At 28.7% G+C, this 22,830-nt stretch overlaps 3 protein-coding genes across 4 annotated transcripts; all 3 read right to left on the bottom strand.

Moving 5' to 3' along the window:
• Positions 1 to 5,601: 5,601 nt before the first annotated feature.
• LOC124926351 (homeobox-leucine zipper protein ATHB-13-like) lies at positions 5,602 to 7,076 on the bottom strand. The gene is made up of 3 exons (XM_047466557.1): positions 6,825 to 7,076; positions 6,325 to 6,728; positions 5,602 to 6,238 (listed from the first exon to the last, which is right to left on the bottom strand). The coding sequence occupies exons 1-3, from the start codon at positions 6,946 to 6,948 to the stop codon at positions 5,858 to 5,860; spliced, it is 909 nt and encodes a 302-aa protein (XP_047322513.1). The 5' UTR covers positions 6,949 to 7,076; the 3' UTR covers positions 5,602 to 5,857.
• Positions 7,077 to 12,942: 5,866 nt separating this feature from the next.
• Positions 12,943 to 17,666, bottom strand: LOC124927647 (AUGMIN subunit 4). 2 transcript variants are annotated; one of them, XM_047468103.1, is made up of 13 exons: positions 17,311 to 17,666; positions 17,176 to 17,223; positions 16,868 to 16,993; positions 16,303 to 16,641; positions 15,658 to 15,760; positions 15,320 to 15,365; positions 14,095 to 14,188; positions 13,925 to 13,996; positions 13,768 to 13,826; positions 13,628 to 13,696; positions 13,448 to 13,499; positions 13,286 to 13,363; positions 12,943 to 13,191 (listed from the first exon to the last, which is right to left on the bottom strand). In XM_047468103.1, the coding sequence occupies exons 1-13, from the start codon at positions 17,437 to 17,439 to the stop codon at positions 13,129 to 13,131; spliced, it is 1,278 nt and encodes a 425-aa protein (XP_047324059.1). In that variant the 5' UTR covers positions 17,440 to 17,666; the 3' UTR covers positions 12,943 to 13,128. The 2 variants fall into 2 exon arrangements, with proteins under 2 accessions (XP_047324059.1, XP_047324060.1); XM_047468104.1 differs by having other exon boundaries at positions 16,303 to 16,638.
• Positions 17,667 to 20,768: 3,102 nt separating this feature from the next.
• On the bottom strand, positions 20,769 to 21,188 carry LOC124925291 (transcription factor PRE6-like). Its single transcript, XM_047465260.1, has 2 exons — positions 21,039 to 21,188; positions 20,769 to 20,945 (listed from the first exon to the last, which is right to left on the bottom strand). Exons 1-2 carry the CDS (start codon positions 21,186 to 21,188, stop codon positions 20,769 to 20,771), a joined length of 327 nt encoding a protein of 108 aa, XP_047321216.1.
• Positions 21,189 to 22,830: the final 1,642 nt, after the last annotated feature.

Below are 22,830 nucleotides of genomic sequence, written 5' to 3'. Positions count from 1 at the left end.
CATTTTTTTCAGCTAATAAATAAAAGAGGAATGTATTTTCATCCTTGCAAATAAAGTTTATTACAAAGGTGTTAAACCAAAATAGTAGAAAGGCCCACTTTTTTCTTCTTCTTTTAATCTTAGGTAAGTAAATGGTTTTAGCAATACGACTAAGCATGACAAACAATTAGACTAAAACTGAACAAATAAAAAGACAAAAATCAAACTGAACAAAATCAAAGACTACAAAAAACAATGAGGGCTTAAATACTATATTGGGCACGGTTATTTTCTATAAGGGTAATGAGATTTTTGCGAAAATATTCGAACCCTTTATCGATCTAATCTTTGTTTCCTAGTACCACATCCTTCATAATTCTGAGTCAAGCATCCCAACATCAAGAATGAATTAAGGAAGACAAGCAAGGCCACTTTGTATTTATATACTTTCCCTAATTCTTCTTCCATATTGTTCTTTTGTTTTTTTTATTGTAAGTCAAATTAAGGGGCGGTGTTAACTTTAGTTTAAAAATATGGGTTTTTGGGTTTTGTCCCATATATTTTAAGTTGATGATGAATTTAATTATAAGTTTCACAAAATAAAGTGGATATTTTTTCAAAAACATTATAGTAAAAGACTAAATAAAGAGAATGAAAAAGGCCCCACGTGTAGCTATCTAGAATTGAAACCATAGCATATATAGGTAGGAGAGGCTGCTTTAATTATTAATTAATTAAATAAATAATTAATTAATCTTGATCCATTTGTTTTGTAGGTAGCTTAATTGATGTGAATATGTAGGGATCCTCTGCCTGGGATTCCTACCTACGTTACGCTCTTTTGTGGGACACACAACTAATTAAGGCCTTGTTTGTTTGCATTTTCATGTGTTATTGTGAATTTAATTAAGAGTACTCCTTGTTTATTAATTAATAAATAATAGTGAAGTTTGTGTGGGGGGAGATGTTGGCTTTTAATTTGAGATGAACTTTTCCTGCAAAGCACGCTTGCTCTCATGAAAAAGATAGAAAAATAAAAAATATATATTTAATGGGTTTTGGGAATCCTATGTCTCTTCTTTTTTTCTTTTTCTTTTTTTCTTTCAAATATATGTATGTATGATTATATATTGAGCTCTGTTCTTGTTCTTGTTCTTGTTGTACCCATTTTAGGTGGTAATTAGACATATTTCATTCACATGTTATCTAAAAAAACCCTAAAACATAATATTCCTTAATATTTGGAGCAAAGTGAAAATGGGTCCCCAACAAAACAACAACAGTTGATGGTTTTTTTTTTTTTTTTATTTGTTTGGTTTATAATTATTGTATATATGGACCTTACTTGGTTGGGTTATTGATGTTGATACACTGTTTTAGTAGTCGAATCAAACAACAACGTTCAAACAACTAATTATAATAATATACGAATTCAATATATCAATTTCTAATGTCTGAACGCAGCTAGCTAATTAATTATAATTATATATATATATTTTCGTTAAGGGAAGGACGGACCCTATCATGAAATTAATTAGTTATAAATAATCTGCTGCACAGTGGTGGCAGTAAAGAAAAGGACATTTTATTATTATTATCATTAATTTGAATCCAAATAAGGGTGTAGTACGTACATCACTCTCTTTTCTTTTCTTTGGCATTTCTCAATAAAGATGTGTCACTGCCATAGAAGAGAAGGGCCTCTCAGCAGCTAATACTGACACAGACAGAACATCAAATAATAATAATAATATCGACCCAAGCCAGACCAGGCCAGGCCAGGCCAGGCCAGGCCAGGCCAGGCCAGGCCAGGCCAAGCCAAGCCAGCTGAGATCGATTTGAAAGTTGAAACCTTTGATTATAAATAAAGTTAATCAGGCTACACATATCTGATCTGGCCCATCATTCCTTGTGCCTGCTAAAAATGGAGTAGTAGTACTGATCAATTCATGATGATCATGATCATGGTCATGGATGGTTATTTCCTGCTTAAAAAATGTGCCATATTGGGTCATCTTTGAATCATGGCTAAGGACCCATGAATGGCATATATGGCATCTTTACTCTATTCAAATGGTTCGTTCGTTTAATTAATAAGCCATCCTATCCTATGTGTAACCAAAACAATTAAACAGGGGAACAACTACGGCCCGACCCTGTTGTGATGATGATGATGATCATCATCATCATCTGCTTTCATGAGATTAGCAGTACTAACGTTTGATTAGAAAAGAACAGAATATGCATTGCAATTTGCATGCTAGATAAAAAGATAATGGTTGCTAGTTTTTATGCAACTTTTTTTAAAACTAATGTCAGTGTCAGCCTTAACTACATGATGATCAGTTTCTTTCCCATTCTCATGGACCCATCTCCCATAACATATAACACTCTTTTTCTTTCCTAAACAAAAAAAAATAAAATTGATTTAATGCCACTCCCCATTACATAAAAACATATCATTAAATTTATTGAGATTTGTCCATGTCATTTGAGTCATATGTCACAGTCTTGCCCACAAGTTATTAGTTGGTCATGTAAACCCATTAAGCATCAGTGGGCTGAAAATCTTATTTATAGAATCAGGAGATAACTATCCATATTTTATTATTATTGGGCTTTTAAATTAAATTCAGAAGCTTCCATAATCATAACAAAATCTAAAGCCCAATGTAATGTTATTTTACATTCATATGATGTCCAACCCCAAATAATATCACCAAAGAGACAATTTATAAAAACAAAAAGAAATAAAAAGATACTGTAATAAATCTAGATTAATGGTTTCTCATCTTTTGAGTTTGTTTCTTTTTCTAGATAATTTATTAAAAATTATATAATAATTTGAACTCACATATATATTTGCAAATTGGGGCTAATTGTGATTTTGAATATCTTTCTTTCAAATTTCACAATTTGATACTCATTATTGTTAAAGTTATACAAAACGAGGTTTTGTGTTAATGGTTTTAAACGTCAATAAATTAATTTATAAAAAAAACAAATAAAAATATATATATCACTAATTGTATTTAGAGTTTTAACTAACTATTCTACAAAAAGATGGGTTAACAAAATTGATTTCAATTTATATAGATATATATTAAAATGGCTTTAAGATAATGCATCACTTATAGCTTCTTTGATGTTTGTTTATTTGAGATTTTATTGAATATTTTTGAAAAAAAAAATAGTTTATTTATATTTATTTGGTTCAATTACTATAATGATTTTTTATATTTAGAATTTAAATTTATAAAAATGAAATAAAAGTATTTTAATACTTTTATTTAATAATTGAATAAATAAAAATAAATTAAATCATTCCTCTAAAACATTTTCTCACATAAATAGTTTTATTTATCACTTCCTATTAGTCAATTTAAAAACAATAAAAAAGGTGAAGCCCACAAACAATAAAAAATTGAAAAGTAGTTTACAAAAAGCAGCAAAAATAAGAGGAAAAAGAGAAATGATTAGGTATGTGTTTGTATGTTATGGAAAGATTTATCATCAAAGCTGCTTAATTAGTTTGATTATTTATAATTACCCAAATCAAACAAAGCCTAATTGAGTCCTTAATTATATGCATGGGGATTAATAAGAAGCTGCTAATTATAATTACTCTTGAAAAAGCAGAATCAACCTCGAAACTTGTAAAAAGGGTATATCATGAAATGTCTGTCCTACGTTGTACACCAAATTGCTAATTGTGGTCCACCGTTACCCATTATCATTAATATTTACTTTCAGACATAATATATTATGTTAAATTAGTTCAATATATATATATATACCAATTAATTATAAAACTCAATTACGTGCTGGACAGTGCTCTCCACATGCATGCCATTTTAATAAATAAATGTTTATAATAATATTAGAGTTTGTAGAAAGTAATGTTTAGAAGTTGGGGAGGAGAGATTAATGAATCATGTGGCCACTTAAGAAGCTATGATTCTTAATTCTGCAACTACTCATTTGTTTAATTACAAAATAAAATTAATATATTTTTATATATATATGAAGGATCCTCTTAGCTTCCAAGATATAGCATGTTATGGGTTTAGTGAAAATAAGATTAATTAACGAGAATCTTAGCACATGATCCGACAAGGTATGTTGTTAGTTAAGGTCTCTCCATGCATTAATTAATTGGCTTAATGATCTTTTAGAATTGCATATAGTGTTTAATTAAATTTGTCCAAAGATTTGTATGTCACATAGCTATAGAGAAGGCTTAATTGGTTGGTCTATAGGGTAACCTAGCTAATCATGGTGTAATAAGTTAAAAGAATCTAGTACTTGCATTTTCTATAGACCGTTTTATCTCATTATTTTCATGTGTTAATCATTACAAATGTAACAATAATTTTCATGATTAATGTTGGGATTAAAGTGTACAAGTGTGTATAATTATAATATGATAATTGATGCACTTTTAAAAAAAATAGATAGTTAGTAAGACCTCGTAATATTAAGGATCATAAATGATTATTGAACTCGTAAATTTTGACCTCTTGATCATCCAAAATTTTACCAATTAAGCTAGACTGGTGTTCTATAATTAAGTATATAAATATGAGAAATCTAAGGTAAAAATGCTTAATCTATAGGCTTTTAGTTACTTGATTGAGATGGTCAAATATGAATCATATTATTCTGTTTATTTTTAAGAATTGAGTGTCTATTATGTTTTGAGTTGACAAAATATAATTATGTTAATATTTCACTAATTAATTTGTCATCTTTGAGATTATGAGTTTTTTTTTTTAAATCAAACATTATTTCATTATATATGATCAATTAAATCACTTAATTCAGCAACAAAATACTAAAATATATTTTATAATTATAAATTAATACCCTTTCAAGTTAAAAAAAAAAAACTTCTCTCAAAATTACCATCCATTTAAATTTTTAAATAAATTATAACCCAACAAGCTGTAAATTAGATTTAAATCTAAAAAAATAATTTAAACAATTAAAACCTCAATTTTTTTATTATATAAAATGTTTTTGTAGTAAAAAAAATATCTTGATTTTTCTCTCTCTTACCAGATGTTAGGAAGTATGTGACAGATGCATCACATGGACCATTTCATTGAAATAAAACTTTGATTGGAATCCATTTTTTTTTTTTTTTTAATTTGAATAAGAACCACATCCATATATTATATATATAGATCAAAGAGCCTAAGGGATGTATTAGGAATCTAGGATCATTTTTTTCCTTTACTAATAAGCAGAAAAGCGATTGAAGGACTCATTTCATCTTAGGGGTTCTTTCTTAGATTTTTTACTGGGTTCGTTTGATCTTGAGTAAACAATACTGAGAAATAATAATAATAATAAAAAATAAAATAAAAGTTTGCGAAACGTCCCTTTCAATTCTCACCAGAATGAATGACCATTTTGAGCTCTCCTTGTTTTCTTTCATTTGTCCTCTTCCCTATGAATCGGTGCACTAGTACACTCACACACACACAGTACCTAGCATAGCATCTTTACTAACTTCAAGTGGATTTTATTTTATTTCATTTCATTTCATTTCATTTTAATTAATTAATATCAAAATTTTGAAAATTTTACTAATTAAATGCAGCTTTCTACAAGAAAATTAAAGTTTCCCCAAGTCATTAAAAATTTAACAAATTTATCCATATCATATATGTTCTAACTCTTATATAAGTTACCAAAAACAACATTAAAAATAAAAATAAAAAACTTTCAAAGAGTCCTCCTCCTCTTCCACATCCTCAAGCCCTCCAAAGCTTAATCTGATGATTCTGATTGATTGGTTTTCATAGAAATTACTGTTTTTTTTTTTGTTTTTACCATTTTTTTTTCATAATTATTATAAATAATTAAAATTTATTCAATTGAAATGCTGCTGCTCCAACCAAGGCCAGAAAACCGGCTGATCATCAATCCCACAGAACATGTTACTAAAGCTTTCTTCTTTAACAGTTTGATCGTTGCTGTTGTTGTTGTTGTTATTAGTTGCCAGCTTTTGAAAATGTAGGTCCGGCCTTACTGATGAGCTTTCAAACAGTTGATGAGCCACCGTACTATTTGCTCTGATCATCGGCGCCGGAAACACCGCCCGGCAACTGTTTCTCGCCGCCACCGCCGCCGCCGATGAGTTGATGTCGAGTTTAATGTCGGAGCTGTTCTCACTCCTGTTACTACACGACCCTTCTGTCTCTTTGTTTAGGTTTATCGATTCAGTCGGCTCTCGTCCTTTGAGTAACAATAACTGCATTTTCAATTCATCATCAAAAACCCAATTCAGATAATTATGTAAAGTTTAGGACTTTGATATATATATATATATAATCTAACCTCAGAATGAAGTTTCTGATTTTGGGATTGGAGAGAATCATTGTCAGCCTTAAGAGCATCGAATTGTTTCTTAAGAATTTCATAATCTTTCTCCAATTGCTTTGTCTTCCATCTAGCCCTCCTGTTTTGAAACCAAATTGCGATCTGTCTTGGTTGAAGACCTAAAGCTCTAGCAAGCTGCATTTTCCTCTCCGGTTCAAGCTTATTACCCAATTCAAAGTTCTTCTCAAGTGTCTTCACCTGTTCCATATTCAGCCTTCTCTTTTTCTCTCCGGCAAGAGATCCGTCATCGGATAAGTCATCTTGATCAACTCCGTTCGTCATCTCCTGCCCGTGATGATCGCAATTCTCGTTCATTCCACCCCCAAACGACATAGATCTCTTTCCTAGCAGTGAAGCAACTCCTTAAACCCAATAAAAATTAAACAGAGAAAATTATTATTCAGTTTCAAAGATTGTATTTTTATTTTACAGAGTAATGAATGAATTAAGTAGAATACCATGTAAGTCTTGTGAAGAACATGGCGGGAGAATTGGTGAGATTTGATGATCTTGATCATGAGAGATTTGATGCATGAAGTTGGCTGGGAAGAAAGCCATTTCTGTACTATTACTGTAAGTCATGACCTGGCTGGCTGGCTGGCTGTCTACTGTGACGAATTCCCCACCATTAATGAATCAATGAATAGCTTCTTCTTTCCTCTGCAGATCTCAAGATCATATTATTTTGATAATGGAGAGAGAGAAAAGAAATCAGAATGAGGGAGCAGAAGAGGAAGGGATGTGATATATCCTTCTTTTTTTTCTTTCACGACAAAGAAATAAAAATTATTAAATTAAATTTACTTAAGGCCTTGTTCGGTTATCAATTCTTTCAAGTTATTTTTTTTTGTTAGGGTTTAACTTTGAAATTTGAAATTTTGACAAATGGGTTATTTATTTGGTTAAATAAACATTAAAACTATATATAAATATTTACTTAAAAATATAAAAAAATAAAGTATTTTAATATTTTGATCCATAATTTAATTTATTAAAAATTTGAGATTAATCGAAATCTAACTGGTCCTAAAATAGAAAATTGATGCATCATCAATTACTGTATCATTGCCAGCTTTTTATTTATATTTTTATATATATAAATATAAAACAGTACAATGGATTTGTTTACTAATTTCCATGGCGAAGAGAGGTTTCCTATTTTACCGTACGTGAAATGATTTACCACATGTTTACCCTATTTCAAACTCAGATTACTCTCTCAAACTAAACTAAATTAAATTATTATTTTTTTCCCAATAATTTATATGTAAGGAACAAAAATAATAACACTGTAAGTTGAAGTGGAGGGTTGTGATTTTGAAGAATTTGCTAATTTTCTACAATAAAAAAGAAAGATTGTATTAATTAGTGATGATTTCATTAATGATTAAGGACATGCAATGTTATGTTTTTTAACCTCAAATAGAAATGTTATTTGTTTCAATATTGCATTATTAATGTTTACATAATTCAAATAGGCAATATAACTTTTTGATTTCTCTGATTACAAATCAAGTAAATTGGTCAATAAATTACTTACTAATATAAGATCTAATTATGGACCATGTTAGAAAATTTGAGAAATTGTGGAGATTAATGTTTTTGTCACTGATTATTATTACTATTTATTGAATTAAGAAAAAAAATATTTGTTTTTCAATTTTTTCAACTTTTCTTGTCATTTACAATAATATTGAAGATAATATTATATATAGAAGTCACGAATTCAATAAACTAAGGTGAATCTAATACAATTAGGGATGAGAAGAATCTCAATTTGTGGTTAGTTAACTATTCTTTATCCTAACGTCCTAATTGATCCATGATCGAAGAAATATCACTATATTTATTTTCAAAATTATGACGAATTATTATATATTATAAGAAAAAGTCAAATTTATTTTGAATATTGTCCTAATCTTCTTGTGTGTTAAATTATTACATTTTTTTGTTTATTGTGTGTTCGAGTTGGTCTTGTGTAATGTGAGTCGAAACACTTATAACATGTAATATAACTAATTTATCAATAAACTCGCCATATTAGTTTAAATATAAATAATTTGATTTAAACATCAATATTTGTTTTCTTAATAATAAGAAATTTACATAATCTCTCAATTATGGCTTCATTTCAACTTGTACTATTGATTCCTTGACCAATTCATGTATTTTCAAATTAAACTAGGTAAAAATTGAAATGGAGACCTTTGAATTTATATAATAAGGTAGCGTTTGGTACGATATATTAGTTATATAGGTATAAATTGTAAGGGGTATAAATTATAAGGAGGTATTATGAGGTATAAGTTATATAGATTATTAATGTTTGGTTGAGAGAAAAAAATAGGTATAAATTATATATGTTTTGTTATTTTGTGTTTGGTTGGTGGTATAAGAGAGTAGTAAAAAAGTGTAAATGATTATTTTAATCTTATATTTTTTTAAATTTTTTTAAATTATTATTTTAATGTTTATTATAAGTAATTTCTATTATTAATTAAATTGAATTTTATAAAAAATAATATTATATAATTATTGTAAAAATGTATTTTTAAAATAAATAATACTGTTATATGGTTTACATTATTTTATATACAATTCTTTTTAATTTAACTTATATAATTATATAAGTAAAACTTATTTATATATTAATTAATATTTAATTTTGAAATTTATGTATTATTATAAATATTTATATATTAAAATAATATTAATTATTTAAATAAAATATTAAAAATAGTAATTTTAATAAAATAATATTTGAAATTAGAATTATAAATTAATTTCAGAAATAATATAGATATAAGTTATATTAATTAATAATAATATCATTAATTTATATAATTAATTATAAATATTATTTATTAATAATGAAATACAATTTTATTTTATAAATTAATTTTATATATTATTAATTTTTAACTAACATTATTATTATTTTTAATCATTATATTTAATAATGTATATAAATTATCACATTAAAAAAATTATACTTAAAATAATATAATTTTTGTTTATATACATAAAAAAAAATATAAATTAAAAAATCAAATAAAAATAAGTAATTGTGTAATTATTATTATTTAAATTTAAAAATTAAACAAGGTTAAATTTAAATTAATACTTAGATATAATTTATATTATTATAATATTTTAAAATATAATAAAAAATTAAAATTTTAATAATTTTATAAAATTAGGGTAAAAGAATAATATTAAATTTTATAATTGACTTTGTAACTGGTGTAGGTAGGTATTACCTTATACCCCATATAAGGGATAAGTTATACCTAAATATTACTGTATATATAAATATTATTCAACCAAACAATCATTTTAATTTACTAGTGATATAAGTATACTTTATCTACAGGATTATACCCTATACCAAACATAGCCTAAGTTGAAAATGGATGGGAATGTTATATTTGTGAATAATAAGATGATGAGACTACTAGAGGGTACTTGAGAAGTGAGCTGGCCATATGTATATTTTTTTTTGGTTGTGTGAGGGGGCAGGAATCTAGGGTTGGGACCCAGAATGGAGGGCAGGTGTTGCCACCTAACCCACCAACAGGTATCGTGCACTCAGACGGACCCCTCTCCCCATCCCCATTCCTTTCAACTTTCTCTCACTAAACATTTTATTAATCTCTCTCTAAATCATAAATCAAAATTCAAAATTATGTTCATCTTTAAACATTCAAACTATTTAATTATGTTTTAAAATTAGTACAAGATAAACTATCATCTAATACAAATCTTTGTTAGTGAATTTGTTGAGGTCATTTGAGTAATTAGGTTCTTATATTTTGTAATTAATATGAATGTGAATTCCAGACTTAATTGATTCAGTTCTCATTTAATTTGTTGGTCTGTCTACTCTTATTTTTCATTTCATATCTTAGAACTTGTTTGACGTTAGATTTTTTTTATATAATAAAAAGATCATATCTTATTTTTTTTATAATTAAACCTAAAATGAACCGTCTAAAGTAAAGAAGAAGCTAAGCCTGATATTGAATTTCAATGGCTTAATTTTATAAACTAAATTATTATAATCATTTAATTTTATAAACAATTAAAATATTATAATAATTGAACCAATTAAAAACTAAACAATATACATACATCTAACAAGTTCTTAATGAGATTATATTTATTTATTTATTTATTTAAGAGAATAAACTTTCAATCCCAATGGTAATGGCCTAATTAAAGGAGGCCTGACTTTGAGAAAGAGAGAGAGAGTAACAAAAAAATAAAAAAACACATGTCTCGAGAAGGTAATTAAGTAGTAGCCCAAAATAGATCCCTATTTAGGGTACCCCACCCTTTTGTCTCCTTGCATGCCCTTACCCTCTCTTGTAATTGTCCATCTCTTCTATTCATCTTTATCTTCTTTCCTCTTTCCTTATGATATATATGTTCTAAATATTTTTTAAAATAAATATTTAATCGAATTAAAAAAAACTATTATAACAGTGACATCTACTTTAATTTCAAATATTTTAAGTAAACTAGTAATTTTATTTTAAGTAAACAAGTAATTTTTTATTTATTATGAATAATTTTTGTTACTAGATTTAAGAAATAAATATATTTATATATCCGTCATTTCACACTTCTAGTCGTGGCGTTAAACGTACGTAGTATTTCATACACAGGACCCTTTCATTTTTTCTTTACTTCTCTTTCATCTCATTAATTATTTAATTATATATATATATTTATATATTATTAATTTTACTTTTGGATTTCTCATGCACATATACATTCAAACATGTCCATTTCACTCAATCCTTCTCTTCTACGTGTGATGTCCCATTTAATTCAATCTCATATATTCTTTCTTTAATTGTATTATTTAAATTATAAAATAAGTACCGTCTATTTCCTTTTAAAAAAATATATATATATTCTCACTTTTCAATAATATATATATATAATTATTTATAAATAACTAAATACCCCTAGCCAAACAAGGCCATTGAAATTTCTTTAAAATTATATTTCATTTATTAATAATAATAATAAGAAGAATAAGAATGCAAAAATTTAAGAAGGGTTTAATTTATATATATGAGAACAAAAAACAAATAATAATATAGTATTTTACATACCAAACAGGATTATTAATGTACGTATTAATTGTTTATGGGGCCGGGCCATGGAAATATACAATTGGAATAACCTCCAAGACGCCCGATGAATTGTCTGTCCCCATTTCCTAACTGAAAATATATATGTATACACTAACTTATAATATACAACAATGGAAGATTAATTCACAATATACTACATATATATAATTAATATCGCCTTTTATTTTGACATGTGACGGGTTCCTATTCTGTTATTTTCTTTTTAAAATCGGCAATTAAAACTCTAAACTAACTGTTCTTGGGCATCCAACGTAGCTAGTTAATTAATCTGTATTCTGTACATCGCTGAAAGAAAGATAATTTTTTATGGTGTTAACTTCACGCTTTGATGATCATATATATTTAGTTTCTTCTTTCTTAATTAGTAGTTAAATAAAGATGATATTTAAAAAATGATCTAATAAAATGTGAAGGAAAATATTTAAATTTTAAAATAAAAGCAATATAAAATGGTTGAAGAATTAATGCATGAGATAAACGAAGGAGGAACAACAACATGCATGGGAAAATGGTTGTAAAAAGGTACCTTCTCTTGATAGGGAAATCATTGGTTTTTATTACCAAAATAATAATAATAATAATAATCATTGGTTTCTTCAATACTATCATCATTTATTTATTTATTTATCTTTTCTTTTTTCTCTAGATGCTAATCACAAGTCACACATCACGGCCTTGTTTGTGTTTAAGCTTTAATTAAACCAAAGTTATTTAATCTTAATTGTACATCAAATCATCATTTAAAATACCAAAATAATTCACCAAAAATTAAATAAAAGATAAATTTGTCCTTTTTTTATTTATAAAAAAATCATTATAATCTATAGTAATTTAATTTAATAACCTAAAAAAATCAAACGAGACTCACAATACAGTCATGTGATCCATCATCTTGAAAAGAAAAGAAATGGTGGTAGGTCCCCCTATATTTGTACTACAAATTAGGCCTTGTTTGTTAATCAATTTGAATTAATCATCCTTTTTTCCACTCCAGACAAGGTTCTAACTTTATTATTGCTTGGAAATTGCAAAGGAGCCATGCATAATTTTCTTTGGAAGAGGTAATTGGTTGATCCATGTTCTTGGCCTTGGTTCATACTAGGTATGATCTTTACGGGTTCTTCTCGCATTACAACGCGCATAACTCGTTTTTTTATGGGGTTTTGATTTTGTTGATTTACATTTTTACTTTAGCTTTTGTTGGAATTAGAAAAAAAAACTGTGTTGAGAGGATTTATACTATTTGTGATGAGACACTTTTGTTGGGTTGGGCCCCCAACTTTCAGTTCTTCCACTCTTTTGAAATTGTGTTATTGGCCATTGATTTGTGTGATTCCTGTGAAATTAATGAAAAGACAATGCTCTTCTCACCATGTATATGTTGTATGCTATGCATGTGGATACAGCTAGCTTCAAAAAGGTGTTCCCTTTTCCTTTTGCATTAAAAACATTCTCAAAAGAATCTTTGATGAGGGGAAATTCAAAACAGAAAATCAAACATCACAACTCTTGTTGGATCTACCAGTAACCGCCTTGCCAGCTCAGCCCAGCCTAGCCTTTCTTAGGGTTGTCTTACTAACCCTAACCCTAACCCTTACTATGTATCGCGTTTCAGGTCCATTTCAACTTGGTGAATTGTCCATTTCATGTTCTCCAATTCCTGATTTAAGGACATTTAAGAGAAGGATAAATAAAATTATTACCCTTTTTCAACATAAAAAAAAAAAAAAAGTAAAAAAGAAGAAGCATACTACCTTTACTATGTCATGGTACTGCCTTGCAATTGTATCAAAGTGAGGATCAACACCTTGATATTCTCGAAGACGCGTTACCTGATAAAAGGACATACCGAAAATATCATAAAAGGACATGTATATATATAATATATATGACCAAACAATAACATAACAACATACTGCTTTATTGTATGCAAGAGAAGCTTCTTCTGTTGCCTCAACCATGTATTTCCTGCACCAAGAGTGAAGTTTAGATACAGAATCATTTGAAAACAACTAAATTTATTTAGTTGCTTTTTTATATATGGAAAACTGATCCAGATACAAAAGAGAAACAATAATTGTTCCTCGAATTTTCACCTTATCTTATGAAGAGCTGGAATTGATTCCTGAGTATAGGTCTCGAGTAAAAGAATGTGCTCCAACACTCTGACATAACAAACCGTGGTTAAGAAAACAGGGGCATGGGGGTATAATTACTGTGGTGAATGAGGACAAACCTCAATTTTGCATTCATTGTTTCACATCGTTTGCAAAGCCAGGTTTTTTGCAACTCATCCTAGAAGATGAGTCAAATTAATTTCAATAAGGGAAATGAAGTTCATATTTTAATGCTTATATGTATCTGAAGAAAATCTAATAGTGGCAAAATCTCACATATTTGTGCTGATGTTGTAATTTCAAATCCTTGACAAGCTTAATAAGCACACTAAGTATCTGCTCCAAAACCTTTCATTTATAAATGGACTTCGTTAGTACTGCAAACTAGCTTGAAAAAAGAAAATCATTTTCCAAGTCAAGATAGTAGTTGGTGTATGTATGCGCACATTGTAATATTCCGCAAATTTTCTATCAGCAGAATATAGATCTTCTCGTAGTGCAGATTCTTCTGTCTCAATTTCTTCAATGATAAGCTTGACCCTGTTGACCAGAGTTAGGAATGCAGATGGAAAGAATGCAAGTACATGAGAATGCTGTGTCTGACTGGATGAGTATTTTGCTGAAATTAGCAGCTTTAGTAATACTAATATAACACATTTCAGGAGATCCAACAATTTAATCCAGTGCAGTGCATACACTTGGAACAACAAACATATTAGAAGAAATTATAATCTATGTTATGATATGTACAATATGGAGATTATCTTCTAGTAATCTTATGGAAAATAACTTTTGTTTGACCCTGAAAAGAGAAACAAACTTAGAAAAATTGCTTCACTGATACTAATTTGTTGGCAAGAAACGAAAAATGGCCGATCTAAATGATGATGCATTGAATATGATCTGGACAAGGAAATCTAAAGAATTAACGCTTATGGAACTTGCATATGTTTACTATGGGATCAAAATGTGGTAGTAAAACTGAACTCAAATGTAGCGTGCTCTTGACATATCTAGAGAGCTCTATTGGCAATGCATGTCTTACTAGCCTCCACTAAGCTGTGTTGTCTACAGTGTCTGTTAGTATAATACTTCTCATTAAAACTTCAGTACATTTATTTTTCTTTCTTCTATTAGAAGTACAATTAGAAGCTTCATCGGAACTCAGATCTGTTCCAGAAGTCTCACAAAAGTTGCATATAATGTTACCTCCTACCTACATGAGCCAATGTCATTGATGTTATTTTGAATGGACCATGGTTAAATTAGGACATTTCAAATGGTTCGATCAAATGATGGAAGAGGTCCATAGTACCTGAAACAAGAGTGATACAATAACAGAGAAGAAACCTAGAAGTGCCCAATTACCTACCATAATTTATTTTATTTTCACTAAAAAGGAAAAGTGTTTGTGTTCAGGACAGAGGAAACAAAGAATTAATGGTTGTTGGGTGATATGCGTGACATGTGTCTGATTTCAGAACAAAATAAAATGTTTACTAAAGACTTCTAATCTAGAGAAGAAAACATGTTAACTCAGAGTGATTAGCAGAAGAACATGGAATGAGATAAAAAAAATTAACTGTACTAGTAGTAGGTTTCACAAAATCTGAAAGATAAACCATGCAGCATGATGGATTTGACATCTAAACAAAATTAAATGAGACGAACCTTTCTGGAAGCCGGGCACTTGAACCTTGACCACCAGTTGAAGAAGCTGCATCATCCAAGTAGAGTTAAATTATGTACTTCTATACAGTCATCTTTCCACAATATGAATATATTCTCATCTACTAAAGAAACTTATTTGAAAACTACCAAGTCAGGGCAACATTATTATAAATGTTCCCTTTCAACATTCAAGGCATGTTTAGTATGATACACATCAAGGTTGGGATCCCGTTCTTCTAGAAAGGGAAATACATATCTAATGATTGGTTAAATGAGAACTGTTAAAGAAGAATCCAGTTTGCTTTCATCCAAGATAAGGTGCTCAGTATGTGACTTACCTCCAATATCATCTATCACGAAAGCATCAGCTAATTTATCACATTTGACTTTTAATCGTCCCTCAATTTCACGGCAAAGTGGGATCTGATATTCTGCCATGTCCTGCATTTTAGAAATATATTGCTACACATTTATGCTTGCAAATAAAGGGATTTTTGTTACCAACCTTTTTTCATGTTAATCAAGATTTGAAAATTTTATATTGGTTGTGTTTACCAACAATCTCAATAATCAAGAAAATAATGCGATGATGCAAAAATAATTCAACTTATCATGATCAAGAAAAGAAATCTATATACCAAATGAAGCAAAAAAGTTGCACTCGAATTGGGTCATGATCAATAATCAATTTGTATACCAAATGAAGCAACAAATTATACTACAAACTGGATCATGATCCCTAATCTCATCACGATCCAAAAAAAAAACTTATATAAATGAATATACTCTGTAATGAGATCGTGACTATGATAGGGATTGTGACAAAATACTTAGTTTCCAATTAGGCTAACTAAGATGAGAAAAGGATTGACAGATATCATTAAGTACTCCTTTCTAAAAGCACAACATAGTGAAAGCGGTAAGAAATGACTTTACAATATCTAACTTAACAAGTCAACATCTAAGTGATACCATAGAGGTACCTGCTGGTGCTGAGTTTCCCACAAGTAAGCTGGAGTTATGCCCAGAAATCGGTTTGAAACACCACCAATTCCAGGCTCAGCTACGTCAGCACAAGCGCTGGAAACGGCATTGTTAGCAATGGAAGAGTTTATACCGGATGCATTTGTATAATTTGCAGAATTTGAACTTGAGTTCATTGTGACACTAGTACTTGTGCTATCAAGAGAGCTTCTTGACATAATACTCCATTTTTCGATCTCTTCCTCATGTATCTCTCCATCCTTGGAGAGAAGTGGAAGCCTCAGTCTTTGAGCTGCTTCAGCAACAATGAGACGATGCTCAAGAGCTTCATAGCCCTGCTGAATGGGAAGAAATGAGATTAATGCTTCATAATATGTAATCCCAGTATTGATCAAGAGTCCTGGCACACATATATATATATATATGAGCCATTACTCTTGAATCTTTTCACCAATGAGGCTGGCAGTCCAAAATATCTGAAACACAATACGTTCCAAAATGCTTCCATGGAATTCATCTCCATACGATGATGATGAAAGTATAAAATGGAGATTCAGAACAAACCTGCATGGAGTTCTTCAACCCAAGCTGAGGGTAAAGACCATGCCCGTCTCGTATACCTCCCATGTTAGCCGCTGAAACAGCTTGCTGGTACTCTTCAACCATCCCAACTGCCTCACAATAAATTGCCTGAACAATCCAAAGAAACAGTAACTGTAAAACTTGCAACATGAAACAGTTGTAGAACAAGAAAAAGGTTTAATTTCGACTAATCCAAAAAGAAAACACCTTATTCAAGGGATGATACAAAAGAGCAAGAACATAAGGGAACCGTGACAATCCAATAGTTTACGAAAGAATTGGGAGAATACCATGGATTCCAGGAACCGTAGTCTCTCCCTTGACATTTCCTCCCTTGTCTGCAAAAGCAATTGACTTAAGAATCACTACTACTATATTATACTTAAAAATTGAACATGAGCAAGTGGTATAGGTTAGTAAAATACGAGTTGGAGATCATAATAGGCAGATCTGGAGATGAAAGATCCGTCGGGTGCCAAGCAATGTCGCTCGAGTTGATCGATTAGCTGCGTCACGTCGGGCGGTAGGTTTTGTCCCCCAATTCCCTTCACCATTTTGTTTCTCTACTTGGGAAATCTAAACTCTTTACGGAAGAAGAAGAAGAAGAAATGGAAGGCCAATGTTAACTGTTGATGGAAATTTTGCAAATGGAAAAATCTCAAATATCCATCCAATTTGACCGCCGGCGAACCAAAGGGGAGGGATCAAATCGCCGTCCAAACTCTCTCTTCTTTACGCTACCATCGCCGGCGCTCCCACTTTCTCTGTTTCAAATTTTGGCTTTACTTTTTTTTCTTTTTTTTTTTAAGAGGAAGGATAGAGAGCGCGACTGTGAGACAGCGACTGGGACTGGGAGAGCGATGCCTACGTGGGTTGACAAGTGGAATTAATAAATAAATAAAAATATAATAATAATTAAAACACGTTTTTGTAGAATATTCTCTCTCCTCTTATTAATTAATTTTTCTCTCCTCTTATTAAATAATTTCTCTCTCTTATTAAACCATAAATCCTAAACCTTAAACCCTAAACCCTAAACTCTAAACTCCGTTCTCAAAAACAAAACTCTAAACCCTAAACTCTAAATTCTAAACTCTAACCACTTAGGGCTCTTTTTTTTTTTTATTATTTTTTTCTATTGTCTTAATTATTATTATTATATTTTTTTTTAATTTCACCCGGTCAGCCCACGATCGCTAGGATAAAAATTATTTAATAAGAAGAGAGAGAAAATAATTAATAATAGGAGAGAGAAAATAATTAATAATAAGAGAGAGAAAATAATTAATAAAAGGAGAGAGAATATTCTACCTGTCAATACACGTAGGCATCGCTCTCCCAGTCGCTGTCTCAAGTCGCGCTCTCTATCATTTTTCTAAAGTAAATTATGTAAACAAAACGGTTAAAATTATTATTATTTTTTTTATTTATTTTTTTGAGTGTGAGATACATTCAAATAGTTATAAAAGCTAATAAAATAAACAAAAACAAATTTAATAAAATCGAAAAGGGTTAGTTTGGTACAAGTTCATCTTTTTCGGATTGAAACGAACTCGTGTAACATTAATCCATTTTAGACGATCTTAATTTTTCTCTTCGAAAATTATTATATATCTTTCTTTCCAGATTTAAGCAGGACAAATCCAGGAATCTGAGTTGGAGTGGATTTAAAAAAAAAAATTAGTGAATTAAATTGAAAAAGTTTGAGAAATTAGAAAGTAATATCACATTTTTATCGCGAAAAATAAATAAATATAAATTTTTTTTTGACGTCCTTCCACTCACTCAGAACACTTATATAGATCCATCCCAGCCCATAAGTCAAAACGATTATTTTAACCCAAAAAAAATATTATAATATTCTTTATAAAGACTATAAATACTGTTATATTTATATAATGTAAGAAATTAAAGATAATGAAAATTTGAATCAAGCAATGGTTATGAAGTGTGGTATTTAGTGGAGGCCAATTCCCTATTTACCATTATTAGAAGAAAAATAAATAATAATAATGATTAGGAGTCAATTAATTTCTTACAAAAACATAACATAACCATTGTTGTAATTGGTTTTACCGAAATTCTTAAACAATGGTTAAGTTGAACGGTTTCTGTTTTTATTATTTAAATTTGAATGATATAAATTTTCTACCCCATCTTATCTAAACACATACAAGAGAAAAATTCAAATACTTTGATTATAACTTTCCCTTTTTGTTCCATTTGTTATACTTGTCCCATTTTCTTAGATTTCTTTAAAATTAATTGATTCAATGAAATGTCTCAATTTGTATCTTAACTTAAAAGGGAAACATTTATTTTCATACAACACAATTAGAAAAGCAATAAACTAAAATAAACAATTCATAAGAGTAATTGTTGTAAACAGATAAAATATTACACATGAGTAGTTGTCAAACCAATTATATAAGGGTCAAGTCATGGTCAAATATATATGGATCGTGATAGACATGTCATTACCAAGTTAATTATTTTCGTTTCTATGAAAATCTCGTTTGATCACGTACTTACTTAGATAATATAATTCAATTTCACACGATTACTCATGTTTTAAATGTTATTGATTTGAATAAGATTGTGATTTGTCGTTTGAAAAATAAAAAGTTTGAACTCAATATTTTTTTAAAAGTTAAATCCGTTTCATTAATTTGTGAAGATAGCAGTTCTAGTGGAAACCATTTTTAAAATAATAAAGAACAATGTATAACATATATTTAATCAATTATCCTACAGAAATCGAACTCAAGAGACTAAAAGAAGAAAATATCAACACCGAGAAAGAAAAGACGAAACATCTTCCCACTTCTTTTCAAGCATATATATATATATAGTTTACGTCGTTACAAATTTATTTTGTCGTATTGTCCTCGGGGTAGTAATGTTCTTATTGACCTCGGGTTCAAAGTGTCCCGCGTTGGAACTCTAATACTTCCTATTTCTTCTTCCTCACACATGGATCAATAATAAAGAATTAACTTTAAAAAAAATAAAAGTATCATATTTGTTCCCCTCATTACATATTTGTTTAGACTTTAGACTAAAGGTCTATCTTGTAGAGATAAAGATTTACTAGAGCTTGAGCATTTGCTACTTCTAGTTTAGTGAGGTCTCATATATAGGAATATAATCAATCCCGATATTTCTTTCACATTCCAAGTTATAAGTTAAACATGAATACATGATAAACGAAACATTAGTTATGATGTATAATTGTTATATGGGTTGATCAAATATATGTTGAACAAAACAAAATTATGTTAAATTTGTCAATAAAGTGTTAAACGATTTAAATTTATGTTATACAAGCAAAATTTCTGTTAAAAGTTTATAAAATAAGTTAAATTGGTCGAATTAATTTTCAAAGTATAAGACAAAAATTATCTTAAATTGATCAAAATTAATATTTTCAATATCTCAAAATCATGTTAATTTGATAAATAAATAATATATATATATATATATATATATATATATATATATATATATATATATATATATGTTAGGCGGGTTGGTGAATTATATATAATTCGGGTGCAAGCAAGAAGATAAGACTTGTAGATTATAAATTAGGTACATTAATTAATTCATGATATGAATTTCACATAAATTTGAATTTAGAATTGTTGAAGAAATGATTAATTAAATTGAAATTGGACCACCAAATTAAATGAATTGCAATCCGAATACATGCTAGCCTGTATAAATCCAAACCCATCCTATTTCATAGTGACAAATGAAATAAGTAATTTGATAATTTGAAAAAATATACAGGGAATAATATTTAATTTACAAGAAGATTATAGAAATGCATTAATATTTATACAGAGAAATTAAGAAATATTAAGTATTTGTATAAATATTATTAGATGAGCAAGCTCCTGATAATGGCGGCCTGAGCATTGTTAATGTGATCATGAGTAGAAGAAGAAGAAGAAGAAGCTAAAAGCTGAGAGAGACGATAACTTAGGTCTTCCACTTCCCTTTGCAGATTTCTAATATACTTGCATGTTTCTTCTAACAATACTGAACCAGAAACCACCTGCATGCATTTCATTACAATTAATCAATTAATTACTTCAAATTTATTATAAAAATCATCTCAACAAAATATATTTACTTTCACGATACGTACCTTGTTGGAACGTGTTTGACGAATTTCGGGGATAAGGCGTTGTAACTTTGAGAGGAGATCGAATATTTGTTCATCGGAGATATTATTATTAGCTGAAGATGATGATCCGGACTCATGTCTTGATGATCTTCTTCTTCTGCCTGCAGACATTATTATTAGTTATAATAAAAGAGCTGTGTGACTTAATAAAGAATTTGAAAGATGCCTGAGTATATATATATAAGTGGGGGAAGAAGTGGGATGATTGTAATATTTTTTTGTCTAAGGAGTAATTTAAATGATTAATTCTTTCAAGAAAAGTTACCCGTTTATATATGAAGACATATATATAAATGCATGGTGGGATATATTAATTTGGATTCAATTCTTCACCGGTCTATAATAATTATTTATACTTAAATTATATATATATATAAACCATTAAATTAGCTAAAATGAAAAAAAAAAAAAAAAAAACTACATTAAAAGACCCAAATGTTAAGGCTTGAGAGTCATGCTAAAAAAAATTTAAGAAAATAATATTGATCATAATTTTAACAAAATTAAAATATATACGTAAATTAATTATATAATTATAATATAACATGTAACAAATTTCATAATATATATATTAATATAATTGAGACAAAAATATATTAATTAATTTATAATATATATTTATTAATTAATTAAATAACTAATAATATTATATTTTTGAGAAATTTAGAATCCTTATAAAGTGTGATAGGTTGTCTTCCACGATCATACTAATATTTTATGTTAATATATATATATATATATATATATATATATATATATATATATATATATATATATATATGAAAATATCAATTTATAATAAAAATAAAGAATAATTTAAAGATAAGGACACGAAAAAAACAAAAACAAAATTGCATCAAATATTTTTTTCGATAACAAAGAGAACTATAATTAACTTAAAAAGAGTCCTTACACAATAAAATTCAAAGAGGATCAAGTAAAAAATGATGAGAAAGAAATTGAAAACAAAGGGTTAAATGTTTTGACATCCAATCAATCACCAAATAACTTCTCCATAAATGAATAAAGGTTGTCTTGATTTTCAAATGACGTTGTAGTTGAAATTTGATATCATGTACCGCAGGTCTATTTTATGAAGTAGAGATTCTTAGTGGAACATATAACATTGATCATATGCTTGGGCCACTTGGCATCAGACTCCAACTCGACCAGACTCCATCATTGTTCAACAGAAAAAGAGATTGCTCTTCAAATACCCAAGACTTGAGTAATCTCACAGAATAATAATTCATTTTAAACAATTTCAACCTGACTAATAAAAAAATCCAGGTAATCTCACTTTTTTTAATGAATGTAATATGTATATATATATAATGAATGTTTTCAAAAATATAATGAATGCAAATATTATTATTATGCAGGTTGATGAGCCAACAACACTTGAGTTTGAGGGCCTATTTGTGTCAGTCGTAGCAAGCAAACCCATGTTGTTTCATTGTCTCCTGTCATTTAAATAACCCACATTGCACTCCAGTCTACAATATTCTATTTCATCCAATAATACTTCTTTTCAAAAATAAATTTTCTTGTCTAATGTTTGATGCATTCTAGTGAAAATCAAATTACATTCAATTTTAATTCTTCTAATGTAAACTTAATAAGAGTCCCACCAAAATAAATCAAAATTCAGTGGGATCATATTAAATGTTACAAAGTTCACAACGATAATAAAAAGAAATTGACTAAACATGTTGTGGAATTTTCTACAAACTTGGGACCACAAACTTGTTCA

This window comes from Impatiens glandulifera, chromosome 2 (genome assembly GCF_907164915.1).
Source record: "Impatiens glandulifera chromosome 2, dImpGla2.1, whole genome shotgun sequence".
Taxonomy (NCBI): Eukaryota; Viridiplantae; Streptophyta; class Magnoliopsida; order Ericales; family Balsaminaceae; genus Impatiens; species Impatiens glandulifera.
The sequence above is the reverse complement of the archived record's forward strand: the minus strand, read 5'-3'. Positions and strand labels throughout refer to the sequence as shown.

Bases quoted from the DNA above. Each gene is read 5' to 3' on its own strand.
- LOC124925291 (XM_047465260.1), bottom strand. From the start codon at position 21,188: ATGTCTGCAGGCAGAAGAAGAAGATCATCAAGACATGAGTCCGGATCA. The intron at 20,946-21,038 runs GTACGTATCGTG...AAATGCATGCAG, and splicing joins GTCAAACACGTTCCAACAAG to GTGGTTTCTGGTTCAGTATT.
- LOC124926351 (XM_047466557.1), bottom strand. From the start codon at position 6,948: ATGACTTACAGTAATAGTACAGAAATGGCTTTCTTCCCAGCCAACTTC. The intron at 6,729-6,824 runs GTATTCTACTTA...ATTGGGTTTAAG, and splicing joins TTCTTCACAAGACTTACATG to GAGTTGCTTCACTGCTAGGA. The intron at 6,239-6,324 runs GTTAGATTATAT...TTGAAAATGCAG, and splicing joins ATCAGAAACTTCATTCTGAG to TTATTGTTACTCAAAGGACG.
- LOC124927647 (XM_047468103.1), bottom strand. From the start codon at position 17,439: ATGGTGAAGGGAATTGGGGGACAAAACCTACCGCCCGACGTGACGCAG. The intron at 15,761-16,302 runs GTACCTCTATGG...TCTAAAATGCAG, and splicing joins GGGAAACTCAGCACCAGCAG to GACATGGCAGAATATCAGAT. The intron at 13,827-13,924 runs GTGAGATTTTGC...CTCATCTTCTAG, and splicing joins TACAACATCAGCACAAATAT to GATGAGTTGCAAAAAACCTG.